Consider the following 7,842-nt stretch of genomic DNA (forward strand, 5'->3'; position numbering starts at 1 on the left):
CCTGACATGCTTAGAACTTTAATTTAGCAAAATTAATCTGACATAATAATATAAAAATGAATTAAAAATAAGAGAGTAGAAGGAGCAGAAACCAGTTAAGAAAAAGTGAGGCTTGCTGGTAATCCTCAACCAAGAAATTCTCAAGAAAACCTCTGAGAGACAGCAGCACTCCAACGTGTCCCTACAGCGTCCCGTCCTTTCAAGGTTCCACAGCGAAGGCAAGCACCTCAGCAGATGTCCAAGCTTGGACCCTCACCCTCGGCTAAAACCCAGGATGCTTCTTCTCAGACCCTCATGGGCCCCTGTATGGCAAGCAGTGAGGCTGACCGGGAAGTGAGTCACCAGAAGGCCTAACAAGAGCCAGTGTCAACAGACCCTGGCTGAGTTTTGCTTTTCCAGTAAACATGAGGATGTTTCCTATTCGGGTTCTCTCCATGAATTCACATGAAGATATTAATGACTTAATGGATGAAGGGTTTCAGGGCAATTTTAATTTTTCAAAACTTTATCTGAAGGAATGAATGAATTCCATGATGGCACTTTAAGCAATTAGCACAGATATTTTTCCCGCAAAATTATAGCATACAAATGACCCTGTGTACATGTAAGATGTAACCAGTCAGGGAGCCCCATATGAGCCCCTCCACTTATGACCTGTGACCCTGACACAAGCCGTTAAGCTCTGATAAGAGGAGAGTCCATCCAGGGAAAGGAGAACTTGTGGCTTGGGGGATATCTTGGACATAATCTGTGGAGGATACCGACCAGCAGTATCCATCTCGGCTGCAGATGTTCGTCAAAACATGCTAAAAACATACACAGAGACAACCAGATCCTGTGGGGGAATAGGAACAGAAGGGCCACTCCTCACGTGGGGAGCACCTTTCTGTTCCTATTCCCCCACAATAATCTGTTAAGTGACAGTGAGAGATCCACTATGAAATAGTGATGAAAGGAAGGGAATGAAAGACCTCTTAGTTCTTTAAAACCCCTATACCTCTCACAGAAAGTTCCATCTGGATTTGGGGACACGGTAAAGGGTGCTGTGGGAACAGCAGTGCCCTGTCCTCTCTCCCATGCAGTAAGAGTGACATCTTGTGGTGGCTATGCTCAATCTCAGTGCTGTTCCCGTGAGCCAGCATTGATGATCTGAGGTTTATAATCTAAGAGTGCTTGGATGATCCAATGGAAGACACCACTGTGCCAATGGAAGCATGAATCTCAGAGAGGGGGAGACTTGCCCAAAGACCTCTTAGATGATCCTGAGGTTAGAACTCAGTCTCATGAATCCTAGGACTGGCCCCTTGTTTGTGCTTATTTCCTTTATTATCCTTTATCATCAAAATTTGATGCAAAGCAAAAGACCCTATGTGTAGCTATTCAGCACAATGATACCGTGTTATTAAGAACAGCCCTGAATCCTTCCCTTTACCAGAACACTATGAAACCCCCCACGTGTATCAACGTGTTCCTCCTGCTTCCCCTGCCCTCCTCCACATTGTCCTGAATTATTTTTTGTTCATCATTGCCCCACTTTTAAAAAGTCTTATCTCAAATGTTTGTATCTAATGCAGTATATTACATAGTTGTGCTTGCTTATGAGTATTCATGGTCCTTTCTATTGAGTTAGGTAAGTGGACTTCCTGTCTCCCAAAGACAGGATGACAATTCACAAAAACAGCTTTCTCATAGAACTATACCTTTAATATAACGTACTGATGTTGAGGATGTCTGGAGGGGACAGGGAATCACAGCACAATAGCCTCATCAGAAAATAACTTTAAGCTGTGTCCTCAAAAAATATGGCTGCCCTCATACACCTGTGATGTCCAGGCATCTCCCCCCATCTTCCCAGTCATAATCCTCAGAACTCATTATTTCAGGATGACAGAAAGTAGACTCCTGAATAACTACCCTGCACTTTTGCTAAATGCCCTCTATGATGACCATATTCAAGGACGATATTTTCTGAAAGGAAAATAAATGGGACAAAGTCTCTCATTAAGCACTCATAAAACAATGGAGTGCATCATCTGAAATCAGGTGTATTGGAAAACCCAGGCTGCCAAGCTGCAGTGAGTGAGTGCCCTGACTGTTGCATGCAAAGGAAGCTGTAGCGTGAGAAAGGTGCGCTGGTTGGCGAATCACAAGCAGTAATAGCAGGAGAAAGCCCAAGTGACGTGTTACTAATTCCTTGTTTGATTTCAGAGTTGGAAATAACTTCTGGTGGGTTCCTGTAGTGGGCCCTTTGGTTGGCGCTGCCATTGGAGGCCTCATCTATGTTTTTATCATTGAAATCCACCATCCAGACCCTGACCCAGACTTGGAGGCAGAACAATCTGAAGACATACCAGAGAAACATGAACTTAGTGTGATAATGTAGCAGCGTGCTCAGTTCTAGGCTTACAGTTGGCTGAGCTGACGTTCTCTTCAGGAAAGATGGCATGCATGTGTCTATGTTTTCCTAAGACCGGGGCAGATCTGCCCAATGTTCTCTGCTAGCCACTCGGGACACCTAATTAGAAAAGCATCTGAATGAAGTTTTGAGAATACTGACCTCTTCTCTACCAGCCCTCCTCCCCAGAATAACACGAACTGACTCCTGAAACAGTCTTCTCTCCACCCTGTTTATTTCATTCTTTCATGTGAAGTTTTGTTATTGGGTGAGCACTAATAACTTGGAACTTTGACCATGGACTTATTTGGATAGTCTCAGCTGCATTATCTGTATAAAACAGTATCACCAAATGCTTTATTTTCAAATCCACAAAGGTTACATTCTGAATATCAGCCAAAACTAAATTGAAAGATAGAACAGTGGTTTCAGTTCACATATCCATGAACTGGGGAACTAAAGGGTTAACTCCCTAGTTTTGCTGTGCCACTATTATTGTATAAATACTGATATTCTCCAAACCTGGGGATGTAAGAAGCAGTAGAATGCAGCTGGAAAGCATAGGAGAAGGACATTGTGGCATTCAGAAACCTCAGGAGACAAGATAAATTTGGGAAACCAAATGGAATTTTTAAATGGAAACCATTTATCAGAATAATCCCTTGCTCCTTGCATTTTTAGAGGGCACCAATTAATTCCCTGGTCTTTAGTATGTAATAACCTAAAATATAATCATAACCCTCAGTCATGAAAAATACATCACTCTGTATTTTTAGCTCAAATGTCTTTTCCTAATTGCCCACTTGAGGACAGACATTTGACAAGTGAAGTCAATGACTGCACTCATCCATTCTTCTGTACGTGCCCTAGAAGCCAAAAACAGAAAGCCATTGGCTCCCAGTCTAGTGCAATCTTCAGGATAGAAGGTCCCTGGAAATAACATGCCTCTTGGCCTTCACAGTAAACAAAGCACTTTCACATGTTTTATCTAATTGAATCCTCATAGGGACTGTCTGAGCTTCGTACACGTCTTTTGGATAAGAATTCAAAATGTCAGGGGAGCTAAGTGGAACTGCCTAGGTCAGGCAGAAAGTGGAGCACCTTCTCCTGTATCCTACACGGTTCAGAAGATCAGTCCCTGGCTGAGAATCTCAGCCAGCCCTTATGGCCGGCCAGAAGGAGCAGTATTGACAGCTGCCAGGATGTGTACACCTTCTGGACGTAATTCTCCATCCTGAGATAAAAGACCTTCATTGTCTGGTTTTATTCCTGCTGTTCTGAAGCATTAACAAAGGAAAGAGGTAACGATTTGATCATGTATTTCATCTGCTGAAAAACATTATCAGAAGACCTCCTTTCCTAGTCCACCATTATTATTCAGTCTCGATTTCCCCTCCCTGCCAGTCCCAAACACTACATTCAGGAAATTTCCCCTGGGTTAGGCTCTTCCCTTATAAATCCTCTAAGTGATGTTCTTTGGTCAAAAGCGTCTCTGAGTTACAAACACCAGAGAAACTGCTCTGCATCAAGTGTTGCATCTTTAGTCAAACTGTTAAAAAGCCCAGAATTCCCAGAGGGACCCAGTTTTTCAATTACTCTGTGATAATAGCAGAACCACAAAAAGCAAAAGTAAAATACCTCCTGTGGCCTGTGTTCTGTAATCCGCTGACATGTGGAATTTTTTTCTTGCTCCAAAACTACTTGGATATTTCCTATTTGAAATAAAATTGGATTTTTTATTGAGTTTTTATAAACATTAAGACTGCTAAGTACACTTAGTTCATATATTTGTCTAGCCTATCTCTAAATTAGATCTTCTGAGGAGCTTTTGAAAATGCTAATGCCCAGCTGGTCATTTTAATGTCTCAGGGAATTCTAATGGGCAGCCATGGTTAAGCACACTGGCTTGGTGAATCACATGGCTCTAAGGTTTCTCTGAGAACCAAGTCTAGTGGTGGCCGGGTTGTCCTGGCAAGTTTCTCAGTCTTGTGAGCCTCACGGACTAGAGAGCAGTGGTTCCCACTGTTCCCTTCCCACTCCCGCCTACCACTCCTGTAAGGGAACATTTTGTCATGTCCGGAGACGTTTTTGGCTGTCACGACTTGGGAAGGGGTGTTACTGGCATCTGCTGGGTAGAGGTCAGGAAGGCAGCTAAACATCCTACAATGCACAGGACATCGCTCTCCCCCCAACAAAGAATTATTCAGCCCTAAATGTCTATAGCGCAGAGGTTGAGAGACCCTGGAATAGAGAAAAGGCAAAGAGAGGAGTAAGAGAAAATGTTGAAATCCTGTTCCCTAATTCAAGTTCTGCCAAAAACAGAGATGCCACGCAAGTCAGGAACAGACCCCAGGGGTGGATTATAATTATTAGAGGATGAGACAACCCAAAATTTGAGTTTTCAGGTTGGATTGTGAAATCGGTGATCCACACAGGTGTTCATTATACACTACTCAGTGATTAATGACTTGGATTATGAAGAGGAAATGTACATTTATAAAAATCAGCCCCGGGATGGTTTTTTTAAATGGAAAAAAGTCCTCTGATTCCAGGTGCTCACACTCCAGTCCTCCCCTCCCCCAGCCCCAACAAGTGGGTTAACCTAAGTCGAGTTCTTATCCAAGAGAATGTCTGTGAGGTTGAGTGATTTGTTCAGAAGTCAGTTAGATAGAAACAACTAACCTACTTGTTAAAAGGATCCTTTGGGAGCTAAAATTGTAACATGCTCTCTTTCTCTTCCTTGTCAATCCTAAAACTTAATAGAAACACTTATTTTTATGCCAAAATAGAATGAATGATTTTCCAACCAGTTGAGATCACAGGGCATGTCTAAGGTTGAAGGACTTTTCTAACCAGTAAGAGCCAGAGTTAATATTCAGCTATCGAACAGGGTAAGTGGGGTAAAAAGTCACATTTAAAATCTGATCCTTAAGATATAAATTATTATTTCCTTTATGGCTTTCACACACACACTTGTCTTATTTAAAGGTATGTCAGTGCTCAAAAATGTCATCATGGAAAAAGAATTACCACTTCCAGTTTTAAAGAATTGTTTTATGTTTTATTGAGCCACAGAACCTGTTGTTCCAATAAAAACATGTGGTAACCCACAAGAAAACCTCCAGAACTGCTATAAATAGAGAAAGGGTGAGGAAGGGGATGGGAGTTTCATTCTGCATGATATAATCTTACACCCCACTCTGCTCAAACCCAACACAGCCCCGGAGATGTCTCCGCAAAGAAAGTGTGTGTATGTGTGTGTGTCGGTGGCAGAGGGGTGGGGGCTGGGTAAGATGCAATGCAATCTTCAGAACACAATTTCACAACTTGAAAACCATTGGTAAAATACTTGGAACAAGCTGTTGAACATTTTTATAAAAGTTTCAAGGATAGAAACTACCAAAAGCTATGTGAATTCAGACTGACATAATTTTCCAGGCTTCCTAATAAATGAATTCAATAGTTTAAACAGAATTACTCAACATACCAAACATCACCCACAAAGAGATGCCGTATATCAATTCTCAAACTGGGCCTTTAGAGTCGCTGAAATAACATGTTTATTAATCACAGCACATGGAGAGAAGAAACGGTAGTCCTGGTCAGACTTACTGTGTTGACTCTCTAGTCTGTACAAATAAATAACTAAATAGGTAGGTGGGTAGACAGATAGGTAGAGAGATAGGTAGATCAACAGACAGATGATCAAGCAATCCACCAAGCCTTATCCAAGGAAAGGGAGTAGCTCTTACCCAAGAAAAGCTGTCTCTGGACTAAGGAAGGGAGAACCCCCTTATAAACTGAATATGAATAAACAATGTGTAGACTCTATCCAGCACAATTTGATTCTCCCTCCAGGGCTACATTATGTCTTTTGGGGGCTTTAGGCACTTTTGTTTTTTGGGGGACCTTCCCCAGCACCCACCCACACACACACAAATTACAAACTATATTTTATGACTGTACTGGTGATAAGCTCTATTATATTATTTTTTCATATCATCTTAGAAAAGATTAAAACATTTTTGTGGGCTACTGAAAATATAATGAGCTGTAGGCTTTGTGCAGAATGAAAAAGTTGGCCCTCTTGCTTCTTCCCTCTAGCACACCCCCTGGTGTCTGGAGCCCAGCCGTACAGTAGCCAGTTTCTTCAAGGCCCTCAACTCCCCCTGCCTCTAGGGTCTCAGCCAATAAGGCCCAGGGAAGACTGAAACCAGAGGTGGGAGTGAAGACAGAAGAGAGCTCTGGGAGTCCTGGAAGTTGTGAGGAATACTCCAGAGGCCTGGCCCAAGGCCTTGGGGATCCTCCATATCTTGGCCCCTCCCTCCTTGTGAAGTACCTAGTAGGAAAGGGGATTTCCTGACCTCCTGAGAAGAAAGCAAGGGGGTCCTGGGCCCTGGACACCATAAACAGCAGAGACCCTGTGCTACATTACTAACACATAATTCTTGTGGAGTGTTTCACAGTGTACAAAGCACTTTCACATCTAGTATCTGATAACATGCTCAGAGGAGCCCAGCAAGTAGATTATTATCCCCATTTAGACATGAGAAAACTGAGGCTTAGAGGCCTGAATGATCTGCACCAAGTTCCAGAGTGAACAGTGGCAGAGGTGGAAGACAAATCACACTCCTAAGTGGAGTGGACAATGGTCCAAGTTTGCCCCAGACTCAAGGATTTTCTGAGATGTTTGAAGTCCATGCTAAAGCCGGGAAAAGTCAGTCACCCTACCGCCTGAGTCAAGACTTACACACTTCCCACCACTGTGCCCATAAATCCACGAAGTAGAGAAGAGTAGGATGGGAGTTCAATAATATAATGTTCTCTCCACCCAGCTGCAACAGTCGCCAATGCATGGCCAGTACTGTTTCCTGTCTACCCCCACCTCTGTCTCACTACTTCCCTGGAATTATCTTCTGAAGCAAATCCCAGACGTGATATCACTGTATTCAGGAAAATTTAATATGTGTATCTAAAAGATAAGAATTCTTTAAAAATATTAATATCACATAAAAATAATGATCAATAATTTCTTGATGTCATGCACATTATATTCAGTCACAGTGTATATTTCCAGTGAGACTGCCCTTCCACTCTGGCAGATAACAGCGTGGACTTTGTGACCACAGCAGACAGGTGGTTCATGCTGAAATCCGATCCCTCAGGGGGACATCAGGGTTTAGTAGCACTTGTTTACCTGTGTTCTGCACTTTTGTGTCAGAATACTCTACAAGATTTTTGCAAAATATTTTCATTTTTACACAAAAAGGAAAAATGCATTTGCTGCCTACTGTCACTAAAAGTAGCCATCTGGCAGGAGTGAAATTATGTTTAGGTGGGGAGGAATTCTTGAATTTACTTGAAATTGTGGAAAAGATTGTTAGTATCTATTGTTATATCAAAAATGCATACTACATTTTAAAATACATTTTAAAAGCTAAAATGCA

General features: G+C 42.2%; 1 protein-coding gene across 2 annotated transcripts in view; it reads left to right on the forward strand.

Moving 5' to 3' along the window:
* Positions 1–5,508, forward strand: part of AQP9 (aquaporin 9) — a 42,873-nt gene extending 37,365 nt beyond the window's left edge. The window contains exon 6 of one of the 2 annotated variants that reach the window (XM_045823149.1): positions 2,209–5,508. In XM_045823149.1, coding sequence (XP_045679105.1) covers positions 2,209–2,383 — 175 coding nt within the window. In that variant the 3' untranslated portion in view covers positions 2,384–5,508. Of the gene's footprint in view, positions 1–187; positions 421–2,208 lie in introns of those variants that run through there. The other variant, XM_045823150.1, reaches the window with a different exon arrangement.
* Positions 5,509–7,842: the final 2,334 nt, after the last annotated feature.

The sequence above is a fragment of the Phyllostomus hastatus genome, unplaced genomic scaffold, assembly GCF_019186645.2.
Source record: "Phyllostomus hastatus isolate PE091 unplaced genomic scaffold, TTU_PhHast_1.1 phas_scaffold_501, whole genome shotgun sequence".
In the NCBI taxonomy this organism is placed as follows: Eukaryota; Metazoa; Chordata; class Mammalia; order Chiroptera; family Phyllostomidae; genus Phyllostomus; species Phyllostomus hastatus.